The 20,055-nt window shown below is 42.1% G+C and overlaps 1 protein-coding gene across 11 annotated transcripts in view; it reads right to left on the bottom strand.

The window, feature by feature from the left end:
- LOC147117568 (heterogeneous nuclear ribonucleoproteins A2/B1-like) overlaps nucleotides 1-19,944 on the bottom strand; it is a 31,068-nt gene extending 11,124 nt beyond the window's left edge. For 3 of the 11 annotated variants that reach the window (XM_085988652.1, XM_085988654.1, XM_085988653.1), the window contains exons 1-9: nucleotides 17,967-18,124; nucleotides 15,122-15,235; nucleotides 14,333-14,479; nucleotides 12,347-12,557; nucleotides 12,105-12,206; nucleotides 11,741-11,818; nucleotides 11,593-11,655; nucleotides 8,727-8,792; nucleotides 7,476-7,595 (exon numbers count right to left, since the gene is read on the bottom strand). In XM_085988652.1, the coding sequence (XP_085844778.1) occupies nucleotides 7,476-7,595; nucleotides 8,727-8,792; nucleotides 11,593-11,655; nucleotides 11,741-11,818; nucleotides 12,105-12,206; nucleotides 12,347-12,557; nucleotides 14,333-14,479; nucleotides 15,122-15,235; nucleotides 17,967-17,975 (910 nt within the window). In that variant the 5' untranslated portion in view covers nucleotides 17,976-18,124. Of the gene's footprint in view, nucleotides 1-7,475; nucleotides 7,596-8,726; nucleotides 8,793-11,592; nucleotides 11,656-11,740; nucleotides 11,819-12,104; nucleotides 12,207-12,346; nucleotides 12,558-14,332; nucleotides 14,480-15,121; nucleotides 15,236-17,966; nucleotides 18,137-19,789 lie in introns of those variants that run through there. The other 8 variants (XM_085988656.1, XM_085988655.1, XM_085988661.1 and 5 more) reach the window with 8 other exon arrangements.
- Between the last annotated feature and the right edge of the window lie 111 nt (nucleotides 19,945-20,055).

Here is a 20,055-nt window from a genome sequence, read left to right as displayed (position 1 = left end):
GTAAACCTGGTGAAGCTACAACACAAGACTACATACATGCTAAGCAACGGAAACAACATCCTATAGACAGAGCTAAGCAATCCCACAACCAACGGATCAGATCAAAGCTATGCAGTCCTGCCACATCCAGTCGTGAATGGTATGGGCCAGTTAAACAACTAATGGGAGGAGGAGGTTCCATGAACATCTCCATCCTCAATGATGGCGGAGCCCAGCATGCGAGTGCAAAAGACAAGGCTGAAGCGTTCGCAAACACCTTCAGCCCGAAGTGCAGAGCGTATGCTCCATCTCGGCCTCCTTCTGAGGTCCCCACCACCACAGAAGCCAGTCTTCAGCCTATTCGATTCACTCCTCGTGATATCATAAAACATTTGAGCGTACTGGATGCAGCAAAGGCTATGGGCCCCAACAACATCCCGGCTGTCATGCTGCAGGCTTGTGCTCCAAAACTAGCTGCGTCGCAAGTCAAGCTGTTCCAACACAGCTACAACACTAGCATCTACCCAACAATGTGGAAAAATGCCCAGTTATGTCGTGTCCACAAAAGCAGGAAAAATCCAATCTGGCCAATTACCAATTTAGTAAAGCTTGAGCTAATCCCATCTAACTGTATATTCTTGAGAAATGGTTCATGAAATTTTAAGTTACTTAGTTCCTGACCAGCTAAAGCAAAAGTTTATATACTGGCTATGACCAATGTAGAGTTGCTGTTAAGACTTTATTTGAAAGCAGTGAAGAGTGCTCATCCCTTTGTTAAACCATGCTGTTGGGTCAATGTTCAAAAGATGTTCTTTAACATATCAGTTTTACAGACAGGCATGTCAAATCATAGAAATGCCTACTTCTGTGTACTTGGTTTGGGGGAAATAAATGTTGTGTGTGTTTGGCGTAGTTTTCCTCAGTTTTTTTATTATTTGTTCATGGGGTGTAGGTGTCGCTGGCAAGGCCAGCATTTATTACCCATCCCTAATTGCCCTGGAGAAGGTGGTGGTGAGCCGCCTTCTTGAACCGCTGCCGTCTGTGCGGTGAAGGTACTCCCATAATGCTGTTAGGTAGGGAGTTCCAGGATTTTGACCCGGTGACAATGAAGGAATGGCGATATATTTCCAAGTCAGGATGGTGTGTGACTTGGAGGGAAACTTGCAGGTGATGGTTTTCCCATACTCCTGCTGCCCTTGTCCTTCTAGGTGGTAGAGGTCGCGGGTTTGGGAGGTGCTGCCGAAGAAGTCTTGACGACTTCCTACACTATCTTGTAGATGGTACACACTGCAGCCACAGTGCCCTTGAGAGTGATCAGTACAAGTGACCTGTAATAATCACTACCAGCTGTTTAAAAAGCACAATGTTCAATGCAATATGATTTTGGTATTAAAAAATTGAATATAATGGCCCGGGTTTTGCGGTGGTAATGACAGCGAACCTGTCGGCGTCACCGTCATTACCCCTCTGAAACTGACCGTAACTTCAGGATTTAGCACTAGATGCCCACATGATGATAAAAATTACCAGATTTTTAAAAATAAATATAGTTTTAAATTTTTTTTGAAGTTTATGATATTTCAGCTTTTACCTTAACCCCTTGTGTATGTCCCAATCTTTATCTTGCTCTCTGTAAAACTTTTAGAAAGTGAATGGTAATCAGTGCTTTTTACTTCCTGGTTTGCTGTCTGTGAGAATTCATCAATGTGATTTACTGTTTAGACAGCTTGATGACATCACTGCTGCTTACACTGAACATAAGAAATAGGAGCAGGAGTAGGCCATTTGGCCCCTCGAGCTGCTCCGCCATTCAATAAGATCATGGCTGATCTGATCTTGGCCTCAACTCGACTTCCCTGCCTGATCCCCATAACCCTTGACTCCCTTATCGTTCAAAAATCTATCTCCACCTTAAATATATTTAATGACCCAGCCTCCACAGCTCTCTGGGGTAGAGAATTCCAAAGATTCACGACCCTCAGAGAAGAAATTCCTCAAGTCCGTTTTAAATGGGCGACCCCTTATTCTGAAACTATGCCTCTCGTTCCAGATTCCCCCACGAGGGGAAACATCCTCTCTGCATCTACCTTGTCAAGCCCCCTCAGCATCTTTTATGTTTCAATACGATCACCTCTCATTCTTCTAAACTCCAATTATAGGCCCAACCTGCTCAACCTTTCTTCATAAGAAAACCCTTTCATCTCAGGAATTAACCTAGTAAACCTTCTCTGAACTGCCTCCAATGCAAGTATATCCCTCCTTAAATAAGGAGACCAAAGCTGTATGCAGTACTCCAGGTGTGGTCTCACCAATACCCTGTACAGTTGTCATGGTGTGGAGATGCCGGTGTTAGACTGGGGCGGACAAATGTAAGAAGTCACACAACACCAGGTTATAGTTCAACAGTTTTATTTGAAATCACAAGCTTTCGGAGACTTCACATGACGAAGGAGCAGCGCTCCGAAAGCTTGTGATTTCAAATAAAACTGTTGGACTATAACCTGGTGTTATGTGACTTCTTACATCTGTACAGTTGTAGCAGGACTTCCCTACTTTTATACTCCACCCCCCTTGCAATAAAGGCCAACATTCCATTTGCCTTCCTAATTACTTGCTGTACCTGCATGCTAACTTTTTATGTTTCATGTACAAGGATCCCCAGATCCCTCTGTACTGCAGCATTTTGTAATCTCTCTCCATTTAAATAATAATTTGCTTTTTTATTTTTCCTACCAAAGTAGATAAGCTCACATTTTTGCACATTATACTCCATCTGCCAATTTTTTGCCCACTCACTTAGCCTATCTATATCCCTTTGCAGATTCTTAGTGTCTTCTTCACAACTTGCTTTTCCACCTATCTTTGTATCAGCAGCAAATTTGGCTACATTACACTTGGTCCCTTCACCTAAGTCATTAATATAGATTGTAAATAGTTGAGGCCCCAGCACTGATCCCTGTGGCACCTCACTAGTTATAGTTTGCCAACCGGAAAATGACCCATTTATCCCGACTCTCTGTTTTCTGTTAGTTAGCCAATCCTCTATCCATGCTAATATATTACCCCCAACCCCGTGAGCTCTTATCTTGTGCAGTAACCTTTTATGTGGCACCTTATCGAATGCCTTCTGGAAATCCAAATACACATCTACTGGTTCCCCTTTATCCACCCTGCTCGTTACATCCTCAAAGAACTCCAGCAAATTTGTCAAACACGATTTCTCTTTCATAAAACCATGCTGACTCTGCTTGCCTATATTATGATTTTCTAAATGTCCTGCTACTACTTCCTTAATAATGGACTCCAGCATTTTCCCAAAGACAGATGTTAGGCTAACTGGTCTATAGTCTCCCTCCTTTCTTAAATAGGGGCGTTACATTTGCGATTTTCCAATCTGCTGGAACCTCTCCAGAATCTAGGGAATTTTGGAAGAATGCAACCAATGCATCCACTATCTCTGCAGCCACTTCTTTTAAGACCCTCCAATGCAGGCCATCAGGTCCAGGGGACTTGTCCACTTTTAGTCCCATTATTTTACCGAGTAATTTTTCTCTAGTGATAGTGATCGTTTTAAGTTCCCCCCTCCCTATAGCCCCTTGATTATCTATTATTGGGATGCTTTTAGTGTCTTCTACCGTGAAGACCGATACAAAATATCTGTTCAAAGTCTCTGCCATTTCCGTTTCCCATTATTAATTCCCAAGTCTCATCCTCTAAGGGACCAACGTTTACTTTAGCTACTCTCTTCCTTTTTATATACACCTGTAGAAGCTCTTACTGTCTGTTCTTATATTTCTTGCTAGTTTACTCTCATAATCTATCTTCTCTCTCTTTATTATTTTTTTAGTCATCCTTTGCTGGTTTCTAAAAATTTCCCAATCGTCTGGCCTACCACTAATCTTCGCAGCATTATATGCCTTTGTTTTCAATTTGATACCATCCTTTACTTCCTTAGTTAGCCACGGATGGCTCATCCTTCTCTTAGTCTTTCCTTCCAACGGGAACATATCTTTGCTGAGTTATGAAATATCTCCTTAAATGTCTGCCACTGCTGATCTGCCGTCTTACCCTTTAATCTATTTTCCCAGTCAACTTAAGCCAACTCTGCCTTTACCCAACTCTCCTAATGACAGTGCTACAATCAAATTAAGGTTGAGAGAGCTAAAGTTTTCACCACATAGATCGCAAGATCTTTGTGGGCAGCTTTCTTCACCGCTGACTGCAAATTCCGGGCCTATATGACTAGTACAAGCGTAGATCACAATAAGCAAATTCAACATATCATTTAACCCAACTATCAATTTGACTCTAGGTTTTTTAAAAATCGTTTATGGGATATGGGCGTCGCTGGCAAGGCCAGCATTTATTCCCCATCCCTAATTGCCCTTGAGAAGGTGTGGTGAAGTTAGGTAGGGCGTTCCAGGATTTTGACCCAACGACGATGAAGGATCGCCGATATAATTCTATGTCAGGATGGTGTGTGACTTGGAGGGGGTAGTGTTCCCATGTACCTGCTGCCCTTGTCCTTCTAGGTGGAAGAGGTCAAGGGTTTGGGAGGTGCTGCCGAAGAAGCCTTAGTGAGTTGCTGCAGTGCATCTTATAGATGGTACACACTGCAGCCATGGTACGCCGGTGGTGGAGGGAGTGACTTTTTAAGGTGGTGAATGGGGTGCCAATCAAGCGGGCTGCTTTGTCCTGGATGGTGTCTAGCTTCTTTAGTGTTGTTGGAGCTGCACTCATCCAGGCAAGTGAAAAGTATCCCATCACACTCCTGACTTGTGCCTTGTAGATGGTGGAAAGGCTTTGGGAGTCAGTAGATGAGACACTCGCCGCAGAATACCTAGTCTCTGACCTCCTCTTGTTGCCAAAGTATTTATGTGGCTGGTCCAGTTAAGTTTTTGGTCAATGGTGACCCCCAGGATGTTGATGGTGGGGAATTCGTCGATGGTAATGCCACTGAATGTCAAGGGGCAGTGGTTAGACTCTTGCTTGTTGGAGATAGTCATTGCCTGGCACTTGTGTGGCGCGAATGTTACTTGCCACTTATCAGCCCAAGCCTGAATGTCGTCCAGGTCTTGTTGCATGCTGGCATGGACTGCTTCATTATCTGAGGAGTTGCGAATGGCACTGAACACTATGCAGTCATCAACAAACATCCCCATTTATGACCTTATGTTGGAGGAAAGGTCATTGATGAAGCAGCTGAAGATGGTTGGACTTAGGACACTGCTCTGAGGAACTCCTGCGGCGATGTCCTGGGGTTATGATGATTGACCTCTAACCACCACAACCATCTTCCTTTGTGCTAGGTATGACTTCTCACCTCACCTCTGGAATTCAGCTCCTTTGTCAATGTTTGGACCAAGGCTGTAATGAGGTCGGAACCCGAGTGGTCTTGGCGGAATCCAAACTGGGCATCAGTGAGTAGGCTATTGGTAAGTGCCGCTTGATAGCACTGTTGATGACATCTTCCATTAACTTGCTGATGATTGAGAATAGACTTATGGGGCGGTAATTGGCCGGATTGGATTTGTCCTGCTTTTTGTGGACAGGACATACCTGGGCAGTTTTCCACATTGTCGGATAGATGCCAGTGTTGTAGCTGTACTGGAACAGCTTGGCTAGAGGCGCGGCTAGTTCTGGAACACAAGTCTTCAGGGGCCCATTGCCTTTGCTATATCCAGTGCGCTCAACCGTTTCTTAATATCAAGTGGAGTGAATCGAATTGGCTGAAGACTGGCTTCTGTGATGGTGGGGACCTCAGGGCTCCATCATCATTGAGGATGGGGATATTTATGGGGCCTCATCCCGCCCCCTGTTAGTTGTTTAATGGTCCACCACCATTCATGACTGGATGTGGCAGGGCTGCAGAGCTTTGGTCTGATCCGTTTATTGTGGGATCGCTTAGCCCTGTCTTTCGCATGCTACTTCTGCTTTTTAGCAGGTGGTAATCAGCTGGAGGTTTCCTTGCCCATGCTTGACCTGAAGCCATACTTCATGGGGTCCGGAGTCAATGTTGAGGACTCCCAGGGCCACTCCTTCCCGACTGTATACCACTGTGCTGCCACCCCTGGTGGGTCTGTTCTGCTGTTGGGACAGGACATACCCAGGGATGCTGATGGAGGAGTTTGGGACATTGGCTGAAAGGTATGATTCTTTGAGTATGACTATGTCAGGCTGTTGCTTGACTGGTCTGTGGGACAGTTCTCCCAATTTTGGCATAAGTCCCCAGATGTTGGTGAGGAGGACTTTGCAGGGTTGACTGGGCTGGGTGTACCGTTGCCGTGTCCATAGCCAGTGCCGAGGTCAATGCCGGGTGGTCTGTCCGGTTTCATTCTTCTTGTGTTTCGTAGCGGTTTGTTACAACGGAGTGGCTTGCTAGGCCATTTCAGAGGGCAGTTAAGAGTCAACCACATTGCTGTGGGTCTGGAGTCACAATTAGGCCAGACCAGGTACGGACGGCAGGTTTCCTTCCCTAAAGGACATTAGTGAACCAGATGGGTTTTCACGACAATCCGACAGTTTCATGGTTACCATTACTGACACTAGCTTTTTATTCCAGATTTATTTAATTAACTGAATTTAAATTTCCCAGCTGCCATGGTGGGATTTGAACTCACATCTGTGGATCATGTTACCCTGGGTAGGGCATTTTCCTCTACATTGCATGAGGAGAAAAAGTACATGCATGCCTCATGAGTAAAGCCATAAGCTGGTGTTGTACTTGGAGATCAGAAAATCTGCACCAAATTAGATGATTATGGCCAAGATGTTCCTGGGCTAGTTTGCAGGAGATGGGGTGGTGGAGAGAAGAGAAGAAAATATCAACAGGGGTTTCCATGCCTGATGGCTATCCAGTGACTCCGACTGGACAGTGAACAATGGACGAGGGTAGGATCGTCTCAGCTGTGATGTCCTCAGCGGTTCAATTGTCTGCTGCCAATTATTGCCTATGCTCATGAGTAAAAACTTGGCCAGCCCCCAATGAAACCACCAGTACCTTTAGAAGACAGGAAAATGGAGAGGTGTGGAAAAAACCCTACAAAAAAAAGATGAATCTCCAACAAATTAAATTTTAAAAATGCAGCTTGTGAGAGCATAGTAGAGCTGAGCAGAGAGAATCTTGCCTATGTAAAACTGTTAACAGTCCACAAAGGAGGCAAAGGGTAAATTCCTCAAACCCAGTAAGTGGAGGCTGTTTTAATAGGTTCACATTTGAATCAAGGCAAAATTCACAAGTGATTCCTGAAATGAAGGTTAAAGCATGTTGCTGTGGTAGAATAGGAAGTTTTATTCCGTGTCTGCCTGGGAGCACGCAACCTAGATACTTAAAGCCAAAAGTGGTCAGGGAGGTTCTAATTTCCCAGCACTAACACCTTTCACCCCAATCAAGCAGAAAAATTTAAAATAAGTAAACTAATCACGTTCCTTTAAGTTAGGATTTCTTTTAACCTCTAGCTACACTGCTTTCTGCCATACAGTAACAGAAAACATACCTCCATATGGTCCACCCAGATTTCTGCCTCCAAAGGTACCACCTTTCATTGGTCCAAAATTAGAGTTATGTGGATGGTAGTTTCCAAAATCATTGTAGTTACCACCTCCTCCAAAATTTCCTAGGATACAAAATATGCAGATCACTAGGTGAGTTATTTTATTCCTACATATTTTATACCTCCATAGGAGCCCTTTTCTGTTGGTGTAGGGAAGGTGATTGAAGATTTTATTATCCTTATTCAAATATTACAACCATGACTCTTCTCCCCATATTTTTTCGATATCCTACTGAAATATTTTTACCATCATGGCAGATAAGATCAATTACATACACTAAGAAGCAAATCCAGAATGTAAGCTGCTATTGTAGGACAGTTATTAATGATTTATTTGGCAAACTTTCAGATGTATAAATTTACTTGATCCTGGAAAACTCTTGACAAAACTGGCAGTGCTAGAGTGGTGGTTGCAGATACAATTGTTCTCTTCCTCCTCCACCCCACCCCCAACATTCAGAATGAATTACATCACTGAGAAGTGCCACCCCATAGCAAGAAAAAATGGGAGCGAAAGAACTGCCCGGATCACTCTCCTGCTTAAATTTCTACAGAAAAACTGCCAGTCACATTTTGTCTGCCTTGCAGTAAATCCATTTAAGTAGTAAACACAGATCTATTTTTAACCAGTCTTGTGCTTGTTTAAGCAATATGAAAATGTACATTGGAAGACTATTATAACTTGTAGCAATAACAAGATCCAAATTTTGACATTCATGTTTTATAGGGTTCTTATTGGAGCAGCACACTTGGTGTTTAGATGTTAGGATTCTTCAATTTTTGTTCGAGAATATAATTTTCTTTGCTTTAGTTAACTTCACTCCAAGGCCCTTTCTTATTCACCTCTTAATTGGCTTCCAGGAGGACAAGGGTGATCCAGGGATAATTATTTTACTCTGAATCTTTCCTGCTATGGGATGGTTCTTTTCTTTCTACACTATCTCCCCACCCTCTCTGATGCTGCAGTTTCAGCAACAAATAATTTAGGAAGCCACATTAACTAATCAGCAATTTTATTCAAACACAAATTGGAAATACTGCCCATCATTTCAATTCTGTACAAAAGGTGCTGCACCACCACCATAATGCGCCTGAATGCAGCAGTATCTGCCGTAATGCCAGCCACGTTATTTCACATACTCCAGTGACCGCATAAAGGTTTTTCAGATTTCTCAGCAGCAGCAAAGTACTCACCACCATAATTTCCACCACCCTGGTTGCCAAATCCACCACCAAATCCAGGACCTCCAAAGTTACCACCTTAAAAATAGAAAACACAGATTGAATAGCTCGTCCAATTCAACCAATTATCTAAAGATGATGTGGGATCATAAGGCAAGATACAACAGCCTCAGAGCTAAATCTGTTCAATAAAAACAAATCCTGAAGGTACTTAAGTAAATGGAGAAGTTTGTGTTTGGAAGCAGGAAATAAAGACAAGAAAGGCACAAACACACAATCATTTAGCAGTTAAATAGGTTTGAAAACTTTATAATGAAGTTGCAAATTTAACTAAGCCGAGAAGAATTTGGCTTGGTGCTCAAGTAGAAGTAAGAGGAAAATGGTTTGTGTAGGTCACAAACATGGACTTGAACTAAGCACTGGTCTTCCAGTCTGACAGCCTACAGATCAGGTCACACCTAGATGAATAACAGAAAAATGCTATCACTATTGCTCAACTGGAAACTTTTTTCCAAATTCAGGTAATTATGGGATGTATTTCAAAATTACAAAAACTTTGGGGTCACAGAGCCTCAAGATACATATACAAAGGATATTTGGAAACTTTTCAGTTACGTGCAATATACTATAGTACAGTTCAATCTGATCAGAATGCTGAAGATTACGAGATTCTATTCCACCACTTATTTGCAGAGAAATCTCTACTATTCAAATTTCCTAACCAAGCGCAAATAATCCTTAAGCAACTCAATTAACGATTTTATATCTCAATGGTTAAAATTGTCTTTTCTCCCAGTTTTTGCTCATTTATGCATATTAGCTACTTGTAGAGATTGACTGTTCTTCACTTCTGGCCAACACAATTAAAAATGAGTAACTCCTTGATGGGTCAAGTACGTTTATCCACCGAGTATCGGCCTTACAGAACAAAAAGGAATCCAGTCTATGCCACACTATCCAATTTGAGTTGACAGTGGTTGAGGTGCTACAATTGGTGCCTGGAAGCAAGCCTTTTTTGGAGGGAATGTGGGGAGATAATGGAAAAGAATAGAACCGTACAAGTTTACAGCACAGGAGGCAGCCATTTGGCCCATCATATCTGCATTAGGTTTTTTGCTACAACAATCATTAATCACCTCAATACTCTGCTTCCTCTCTCCAATATTTATCCAATTCTCCCTTAAAAGGTGCAACGTCCTCAGCTTTGCCCACTACCTGTGGCAAAGCATTCCATGTTCCAACAACCTTTTATGAGTAAAGAAGCTTCTTCCAATATCTCTCCACTCTCAGTGACAGGTAACTCCCTTATCACCGACTCCCCAGAGTAAATTGTCTTGCCTTGTCCAACTGTCCTCTTAGTTTCCCATCCATATCCTCCTGGTGAATCTGTAAGATTAATGTCTTAAACAGGGTGCTCAAAACTGCACATGGTACTTCAATTGTGCCCTAACCAAAGCTTTGTATAAACTTAGTAATTCTTTACTCTATTCCTCTTTTACAAAACCCCAAATTCTATTGGCCATTATTGGCTTTTTTCTATTTGCACTTTCAGGGAATTGTGTATTTGAACCCCTAGGTCTCTGTTCATTCACTTCAGTATCTTTCCACTCAAGTGTAAACTCACATTTCTCATTTTTCCTCCCAAAATGCATTACCTCACACATCTCCACATTAGGTTGCATCTGCCGCCTGCCTGCCCATTTGGCTAACCCGCCTGTCTTCCTGAAGTTACTTACAGTCCTCCTTGCAGTTTGCCAAATCCCAAATTAATTATAAATATGAAGAGCACAAGTAATCCCAACATTGACACCTGAGATACACCACTTGCAACCCTACTCCAATCCAAGCAACACCCTTTTACTCTAACCCTTTTTTCCCTGTTCAACCAACTTGCTATCCATGTTACCACATTTCCTTATACATGTTTGGATTTTTCTAACAAACTACCTTGTGAAGCACCTTATTGAACACCTTCTGAAAATCCATATAAACTACATCTACTGCATTCCAATTATTTATCCAACTGGTCACATCTTCAAAAGAAACTATAAATGCTCACTAATTTTATCTCAAATTATAGATCCCAAGTATTTACTCACAACTGATAAACTGGTCTATAGTTACCCAGTTAATCCTTCGCTCCCTTCTTGAATAAAAGTGTTACATTGTTTCCTTCCTTCCAGTTCCATGTCCAAATTTGTATAGCTAGAGAATTGAAAAATTGTGGTCATAGCCTGTCATCCCCTCTGATTTGCTTCACAGCTTAGGGTGCATACCATCAGGGCCTGGTAACGTCAAACTTGAGACCTGTTCCTTCTTTACAAATTCCTTTCCTAGTTATTTCTAACAATTGTTCCACATCTTCCTCTAGTACACCTCCATTCTCACTTCCATCATTTGCAAAAAGTGAAAATATTTTATACGGTCTCCCTGAAGTCCTATTTAGTGAGTGTTTCCCTGTCAATTGTCCTTCCCTTAACTCATCATCTCTTAGCCGGCATGGACTGGTTGGGCCGAATAGCCTGTTTCTGTGCCGTATATCCTATGTAACCTCATGCTATCCTCTATTTCTGCCATTTCTCTCTCTCACACGCTGCTCTCTATTATTGCTGCTATTTCTCAGCCAAGTTCTTGCCCCCCGATAGCCATCCAATGACACATGGTGCAAGTGTGCCTGGTGGGCATAGCGGAAGACAGGACCAGGTTCTGCTGCATCAAATAGCCCGCCAACACAACTCAACTCATGAATGGCACTTGGGTGAAGTACCAGGAGGAATCCATGGAACCATATTCCAATTATAATTCAACACCAGAGGCGGGAGAGAGATAATTGGGAGAGAAAAAATGGGTGAGAAAAGACAGTTTTAAAAAAACGTACCGCCTCCACTATAACCATTGAAACTAGGACCATCGCCAAAACCACGACCACCCCCAAATCCATCTGTGACAGGAAAAGATTGTTAAAACATCTTAAAAAATAAAAACTTTAATTTAATTTAACAAGCAAATGCATCTTCGAAGCTTACTAGAGCCGCCTCCAAAGTTTCCTCCACGTCCCACATGAAAATTGCCACTTCCACGGGAGTCTCCTTTAAATCCACCACCTGTCATTAACGATACTGTGTTACTTTCATTTTGAAGGAATGCTACCAAGGAGTCTTCATAAAATCGGAACAGGTTATATTTCATCAGAACATTCTAAATTATAACTCAATATTGCACACAAGCCTTGATCACAACCACAAATGAGTGTCTTCTGTAATTTTAATGTTCCTTTTGCAATTTTAAATAAATGTTTTAGGAAAACGGTTTTCTGTAAGTTTAGTACAGAATAGTAAAAACAGGTTAAAAAAATTGTCCAAACTGTCTCCACTTGTTCGGATTACATACCTCCTCGCCCCATTCGGTTACTTTGCGCGTCCAGCACTTCTTGACGAGGCAGAGCTTTTCTTACTTCTGCATTGTGTCCATTAATATAATGATACTTTTGAACTGGAAGAAAAGTTTATAACAAGGGTAATGCATTGAAGCTACGGAGAAATTATAAGCTATAAGTATGACCTACCAATAAAGTGTGTGCGTGTGTGAAAACAATGTAAATCATTAGTGTCACTGCTATAAAAGTTACTTACGGACTACTTTGTCCACCGGATCATGGTCATCAAAAGATACAAATGCAAACCCCCTCTTTTTTCCACTTTGTCGGTCTATTATTACGTCAATGGTTTCAATTTTTCCATAGTTCTTAAAGTACGCTCTGAGCTGATGTTCATTAGTATCATCTTTTATTCCACCAACAAATAGTTTCTTCACAGTCAGGTGAGCACCTGGTTTCCCAGATTCCTAAAAATTGTGAAAATGGTCAATTTTATTTACAAAATTCAGATATCACCTACGTGCAAACTGAATTAAAACAAACCATACCACTGCACTGTTTTACTGAAAGGCCAGGATTCTTGCTTTTTCCAATCATTATTGGAAAGTGCACACGACCATTGAGTGAAAACAGGATTTGCTTCTGCTGTGATGGATCTGAGCCAATTCTTTTAAGAGAAGGGGAAAGGAAGTCACCAAAAAAATTGCAGTCACCTTAAAAAGAAAAAGGGAGCACCATCGCTACAAGCTTTGCATCATTGGATGTATTTCATCACCGCTACACATATGGCCTTGATATGTGGACCCCATTGTCAGTTCTTGGCTAAATGAAAGCATGTAAGATTTCAATTAAAAGGTGTAAACAGTACAAGGTCTAAAAAAAGAATGAAGGAGCAGGAAAGCTAGGGGTTTCATACATGAAATTGAACTAATTAATGAGGAAGATCACATCTACATTAGATAATCAAACATTCCTCTTAATCAATAATCCAATTCAAATAATAGGGGTGCGATTTTGCCAGCCCTGGGGAGGCGGGACTGCTGGGAAAATGGCAGAATCTGGGGGCGGGTGCCCATCCCGCCTCCGTGCCATTTTGCTAGGAGGCGGGTAGCCGACCCGCGCCGGGTCCCATCTCCTGAAGGCGGGATGGGGATTACAGCCACTTAACTGCCTGTGAGGGTCTGCGGGGTCCAAAAGTGCGCTGTGAAGGTAACTGATGGGTACAAGTGTGGAGAGGTAAGTATGTGAGGTGAGTGGAAAGTGATAGAAAATGTTTACTTAGCTTTGTTTCTTCCTGCAGGCTTCAACAGGTGGGGGTGCAGAGGGTCTCGCATCTCACCGGCAGAGATAACAGTTGGCTGCTGCATTCTCCGATGCAACAACCATCTAATTTCTGCTAAAGAAAGAGGTTTGATGAGTCTTGAATACAAGGACTCATCAAACAACATAAAATGTCAGTGTTTGACAGCTTCAGAGATGAAACGTCATACGCTGACGTTCTCTGTAACTGGCTTCCCTTAATTGGCCTGCTAAGCCCACTGGGTTGGCTTAACAAGGTCAATCAAGGGAAAATAGCGTGGGTTGGCCACAAGATGGAGGCAGGACAACGACCCGACAAGCAGCAGTCCCGCCTCCATTGGCAAAATCGCCCCCTTGGAATATACAAATATGGTGCAAACTGTGCAGGTGGGATTCCTGGGGTCTAAATAAGTGAATCTACATTTGAAAGCTGTGTAATCATCCTGGCCTATTAGCTCAAGATAATGCTCCAGCATATAAAACTGTTGAAGGCAACTGCCCCACAGAAAGTACTTTGCAGACCTCTCACTGATACAAGGCCGCAACACAAGTAGATCTCTCATGACCAGCAACTTTCCTTAGTCATCCCTGACCAGTCAACACCAGATTTTTCAGGAAACAATCAAGTAGAATGAGAAGTATTTAATTCTATATTCCTTTCAATTGAAGATTTATGAGTTAGCAAATTATTCTGGCTGTAATCTAAAATTAATAAAACTCATACAAACTGCATTTCTTATACTCTGGATGAAGGTGGGTCAACCCCAAGGAGGGTTTACTAATTCCAAAAGCCAAAGTTACAATTAACAGGATGACTTGTGGGAATCTGCTGATGCACAACACACAGGGAAATGCACACAATGCCATGGGCTGCTTTTCAAAAGGAAGTTTTATTATTTTACACATTCTTTCGCCAATGTTTTCCCCTCATTAAAAAACGTACTTCTCTTGCGACTGCTCGTTTAGGCTCCACTACACGACCATCAATTTTATGAGGTCTAGCAGCCATTGCATCATCAACTTCTTCAGCAGAAGAGAATGTCACGAATCCAAATCCTCTTGATCGCTTGGTCTGAGGATCCCTCATGACCTGCAAAGATGGTGGCTTGTAATTTCATGCCATAACACTTTTGAATACAAGTATAACAAACTAATATCTGTCTTAACATTAATACATTAGAAGTGTTCACAGACAGGCTGGGTTTAGTTGATAGCCTAGCTCTTGAAGGCCACAGTTCAAGTACTCCCTTGTAGACATGTGGCCTAAATAGACACACCAAGGGCAATTTCAGACTATTTCCTGTTTGAACTTTTCCCACCATTGGCAACTGCTTGGAAAAAGGCCAAGTTACCTGAAGGTCAGAAAAACCAGCAGGATGTAACTGGCTTTCCCTTTTCTGAATATTAAAAAAAATATATGGTTGTTCAGTTGTGACTTGTTGGGCATTTTATATAAAGTGTAACAAAAATATAAACAGTCTGAAGTCATATTCTCATACCATTTTGTATTTGTTACAGTAGGCAATCTGCCCCTGCCTCCCAAAATCAGAGTGAAGACACAATTGAGTTTGGGAACTAAGTGCTATTATTCATCATTTACATTAACAAGCTCTACAATTGGTCATTTTTCCATTACTCTTACAAAGGACATTGATCACCATCAGACTATAAATTGCTCTAACTCAAAAGCTGATCTGTGCAATCTTTATATATACACATTTGCAAAACTTACCACACAGTCTGTAAGCTTTCCCCATTGCTCAAAGTGGCGCCTCAAATTTTCTTCTGTAGTATTAAAGCTGAGACCACCTATGAACAGCTTGCGATACTGCTCCTTATCTCTGTTCTGGAGGAAAGAGATTTTTAATTAGATGCGGTACTTATATTTCCTTTAATAGCTAGTATACCTGCAAATCCAGTACGTAAATGGAGAGGGTATTGCAGCACTGGAAGGAGGACAGTAGTTCTGGGGCAAAAGGGTTACAGGATACTACCAAAAAAAGCACAACTATTTTCTCGGCAGTGAAGGCAAAGGCACAGGTACTTGGCAGGGTTGATTTCTTAAATCACTAACTTGGTGAGACCTGTAGCTGAATATTTATTTTATAAAATACACGCACGTTGCCGGAGAAATCCTTTCAACAAACCACCTTGTATCAGGGTCTTGATCTGACCCCGAGCTGGTGGAGGTGGGGAAGACCTTTTCTTGCAGGGTAAACCCTTTCAACAAATCCCCTCCTTCCTGCAGTAACTGGAACCCAAACTGGCCTTACAGTTGGGGGCAAAGTCTGCATTTCTTAAAAAGATTTCCACAGTAGTGTAAAAATCCTGTACTATTTAAAATAAGCAAGATACATAGACTGATAGGCTTTTTAAAGCATGAACCATGTGAGGGATTTTGCTGCAACTAAGTTAGAATTGCTGGAGGATAGTTAGAAGCTATCTTGTTTAAGTCAGGACCCACATCTACGCTGACAACACCCAACTCTACCTCACCTACCTCTCTTGACCACTCCACTGCCTGTTATCATCCTGCTTGTCCGACATCCAGTCCTGGATGAGCCGCAATTTCCTCCAATTAAAAATTGGGAAGACCAAAGCCATTGTTTTCAGCCCCTGCCACAAACTCCATTCCCTCGCCAAACTGAACTTCCATCCCTATATCCTCTCAATCACCAAGACCGCCTACTTCCACCTCCATAACATCGCCATCTCCAACCCTGCGTCAGCTTATCTGTTGCTGAAACTCCCATCCATGTTTTTATCTCCAGGCTAGACTATTCCAATGCTCTTGGCCAGCCTTCATCTCCCACCCACCATAAACTTGATCCCATCCAAAACTCTGCTGCCCGTGTCTTATACCGCACCAAATCCCAGTCATCCATCATCGCTGTGCTCACTTGACCTACATTGGTGCCCAGTCCACCAACGCCTCAAATCTCATCATGTTTAAAATCTTCCCAAGGCCTCGCCGCTCCATACTTCTAATCTCCTACAACCCTGCAAGAAATCTGTGCTGCTCCAACTCTGGCCTCTTGTGCATCCCCCACTCCCTTCGCCCCACCGTTGGCAGCCGTGCCTTCAGCCATCCAAGCCCTAAGCTCTGGAATCCCCATCTAAACCTTTCTCGTCTCCTTTCAGATGCGCCTGAAAACCTCTCTCTTTGATCAAGCTTTTGGTTACCTGTCCGAATATCTTTGGCGAGGTGTCAGTTTTAGTCTGATTATGCTCCTGTGAAGTGTTCAGACATTTTACTACATTAAATGCGCTATATAAATCCAATCTGTTGCTGTTGTTAGCATGGCATGTTCTTTATTTTATATAATTACATATAGGGTGTGTGGATTAAATTAAGCGAGTCCAGATCACAAGGGGGTGCTGCTGTTACATCATCGTTCAAAGTAGATATAGGATAGCGTGAGGCAACTCCTACTAAAGTCACAGACCTTTATACGGAAATTACTAAAACCAAGGCGGAATGCGAGATTTGAATTTGAGACAGTAACCAAACAGATTAATTTGTATTATATTTTTTATACTATTCTCACAGCAGGAAAGATTAATAAAATCTTTGTCAAGACTTTTTTAAAAATGAAGTGTTAGTTTTTAAAATCAAATGGAGTACTGCAACATTGGCTAAGGTAAATTGCATGACATGATGTGAATTCAATATAAGTTAATATATTAAAGACAACCTGGGATTTAGAAAGAATTTTGGCACATACGCTCAAAAACAATCAGAAAAGCGTGATTCCTTTGTTACAGACGTATGTAAAGGTAATGCACACAATAAGTAAAATCAGATCGGTTGTCTCATTGCTCACAGTAAGTCAGATGAGATATGTAATAGTGAGGGGCATTATACCATGCAACAATGCTACAGTAGACCTGTATCCCACAAGGCCCTAAAGTAATTAAAACATAGGCCAATTAGATTGTAATTGTTTAGTGAGGGAAATTTGCAGATTTGAATTCACTCAGCAGTTTCAGACTGCTATGTACCTTTAATGCCACTTCCAACTGTTAAGTAAGCATATTACTCAGATCAGAAGCACCAGGATTTGCAGATTATTGGTGGATACAACAGTGGTATTTGTACATTGAAGACAATGTTTTTAATATATTAACACATTAGCAGATCTCCTGTGCCAATGCTCAGTAAATCCGATAAAATGCTCTTTGTAAAACAAGCATTTAACCATATAATGTACAATGCATTTTTCTGCTAAAGTGGTAGTGTTTAAGTTGTATGTCAATTTTACGCCACAAAGTGCAAGTCAGAGCTGGAATAAGCATTCTTAGGGGCTCGGGCACCAAGAATATTGTGCCGTCACCCCCTCTTCCCGGTCAGGTCATATGGACTCCACAAATCTGAGCACACTCTCTACAAGAGCCACATTTCTGCCCCAGTTCAAAGATGCAGCACTGCTGGAACAGAGTCTGCAGCAGGGAGGAAGTTGGGCACCACCTCGATGTAGCAAATTTCACAAATTACACTCCCGCATACCTTTACATGGTCCATGTCTCCCTTCCCAGGATTATGCACACACCCCACCTGATACAATCCTAGTCTTTACCTTCCACATGAGACGGATCTTTCCAATATGGTCCCACCACCTCCTTCCTACTTTCTGAAGGGACTGTTCCCTCCATCACATCCTGGTTCACTCTTCCATCACCCGTCACTTCCCATACAGATGCAGGAGCTGCAACACATCTCCTATGCCACTGCAAGGGACCCAGACACATCTTCCAGGTGAGACAGCAATTTATGTGCACTCTTTCAACAAGCTTTTGGTCACCTGTCCTAATATCTCATGTGGCTGTGTCAAATTTTGTTTTATAACGCTTCTGTGAAGTGCCTTGAGACCTTTTACTACGTTAAAGGTGCTATATATATATATATATAAATATATAAGTTGTTGTTGTTTCCCCAACCCAGCATACCCCATTTACTGCTCATCATGCAGTCTGCTTCATTGGCTGTAAAGTGCTTTGGGACGTTCGGGGGTCATGAAAGGCGCTATATAAACGCAAGTCTTTCTCCTTTTTTGTTCTACATTATGGAGACCAGATGTAAAGTAGACAAGCACTTTGCACGATAGCAAAATACTGCAGATGCTGGAAATCCGAAATAACAGCAGAAAATGCTGGAAAAACTCAGCAGGCCAGGCAACATCCGTGGAGAGAAAATAGTCAACGTTTCGGGTGAAAACCCTTTGTCAAGACTAAAGAAGCACAGGAAATAAAATAGATTAAGCACTTTGCATCTGTCTGTAAGCGCAACTCAGAACAAATGTATACTCCCACCTCTGTTTTTTGGCCTTCTACGCTGTTCCAATGAAGCTTAACAACGCAAGCTCTATGAACAGCATTGTAACTTCCATTAGGCACTTCACAGTCCTGCCCACAATATTGATTTTAACAACTTCAGTAGGAATTGCTGGTCATGTGGGGTGAATGTTTCAGCATTTCCCAGGAATCGGGGAGGGGATAACAATGGTAGGACAATGCTTGATGTAGGAACCCTTCTTCTCTCAGGCTCTTGTAGTCTGTTCTGCTTTGGTAGTTTTTCCATGTTTTGGTAGTTTTTCATGTTTCCATTACAACAGTGACTACACTCAAAGTACTTCATTGGCTGTAAAGTGCTTTGAGACGTCCGCTGGTTGTGAAAGGTGCTATATAAATGCAAGTCTTTCTTTTCATTTCTACCCATCCCAAGTTGCCACTTAAGCCAATTTGAAGTCACCCTACCTGCAACAGAGCTATTGACTTTTTTTCTTCCCACCCCCAGCCTTGAAAAGAGAAAGTCTCGAGGGAAACTTTAATATATACTGACACATTTCTGCAAAAGTACATTGAACCACAAGTGTTCACTCTGTACTTGCCTTCCACTGAGTTTTGTGCTCAGAGGATTGTGTTGCAACTTTTGGTGGTGAGGAGATTCAAACCTTCTGAATCATATAATAAAACTCACCGTAAATATGGAATGTTTGGGATTAAATTTGTGACTGTTTACTAAAAGATTAGGACCAATTCTGAAATATGGTGAGCGCTCGAGCTTCTCAAAAAGCTGGGGAAGACCATCTCTGGACATCGCGGGCAAACTCACAACAAAGGGGAGCTAAAATAACTAGAAAAACTTGAGAAACGCTGTGGGGTCGGGAGGTTGTCGATGGATTTAATTTAACCAAATGTGTTTGCGTAGGCGTTCGAGACTTTTATTTAAATCTCTTCGTACACTCGCTCGCCCAGTGGGAAACGGCTCAGCCCACGAACGGACTCGGTATTCAATTCACTACCGTTATCAGCTCAACATACCCGTTTTTTCATCAGCGGAGTTCAAAATTTTACATTAAAAATACACCACCCCAAACTCTCATTTCTTTCTATCCCTTACCTCCATCCTGCTCGAAAAAAAAATCAAAAAAAAGCTAAACTTCAACTCAAGCGCTTCGAAAATAAAGTTATATTTTGATAAAAGTTCGCGTTCTAGCTAAAAAAAAACACAATTAAAGAGCCGAACTCTCGGCCGCAGCCTCCTCCCTGCCGCCACTCAACTCTTATTCCAGAACCTTCTCTCAACCCCACAAAATGGCCGCCCGGCCATCACGTGACGCCGATTCGCCAACGGAAAATGGGAAAACAAAGCCTGCCAGCATTTCA

This window comes from Somniosus microcephalus, chromosome 5 (assembly GCF_052327205.1).
Source record: "Somniosus microcephalus isolate GS21.2 chromosome 5, FLI_Smic_1.0, whole genome shotgun sequence".
Taxonomy (NCBI): Eukaryota; Metazoa; Chordata; class Chondrichthyes; order Squaliformes; family Somniosidae; genus Somniosus; species Somniosus microcephalus.
Note: the sequence above shows the minus strand (reverse complement) of the source record. Positions and strands in the feature narration are given on the sequence as shown.